The 248-nt window shown below is 51.2% G+C and overlaps 1 protein-coding gene across 1 annotated transcript in view; it reads right to left on the reverse strand.

The window, feature by feature from the left end:
- The window catches only part of CSUI_010601 (nad(+) adp), a gene marked incomplete at its 5' end in the record, with an annotated part of 14,226 nt that extends 14,119 nt beyond the window's left edge, over window positions 1–107 (reverse strand). Inside the window, one exon of the mRNA XM_068070704.1 lies at window positions 31–107. Coding sequence (XP_067917326.1) covers window positions 31–107 — 77 coding nt within the window. The remainder of the gene's footprint in view (window positions 1–30) is intronic.
- Between the last annotated feature and the right edge of the window lie 141 nt (window positions 108–248).

Below are 248 nucleotides of genomic sequence, written 5' to 3' on the forward strand. Positions count from 1 at the left end.
AAAGAATCTTCAGTCACGGCCCCTGCCTACCTTCCAGGTTGCTGCTTGGCGTCGAAGCGGTCTGCAAAAGAGAGACCTGTGAGGCCTTGAAACTTCTGTTCGAACGCAGCTGCAAAACAAGGAGAAAAGGAACAGGAAGCGACTTCAAGAGAAGTGAGAATCGATTGTCCTTCCTTCATGAAGACCCTTTGGGCATATTACAATGGACATCAACAGAGCTAAGGAGATAACCCGCTGCCCCCCCCCCC

This window comes from Cystoisospora suis, assembly GCF_002600585.1.
Source record: "Cystoisospora suis strain Wien I chromosome Unknown contig_7845, whole genome shotgun sequence".
NCBI classification, from domain to species: Eukaryota; Apicomplexa; class Conoidasida; order Eucoccidiorida; family Sarcocystidae; genus Cystoisospora; species Cystoisospora suis.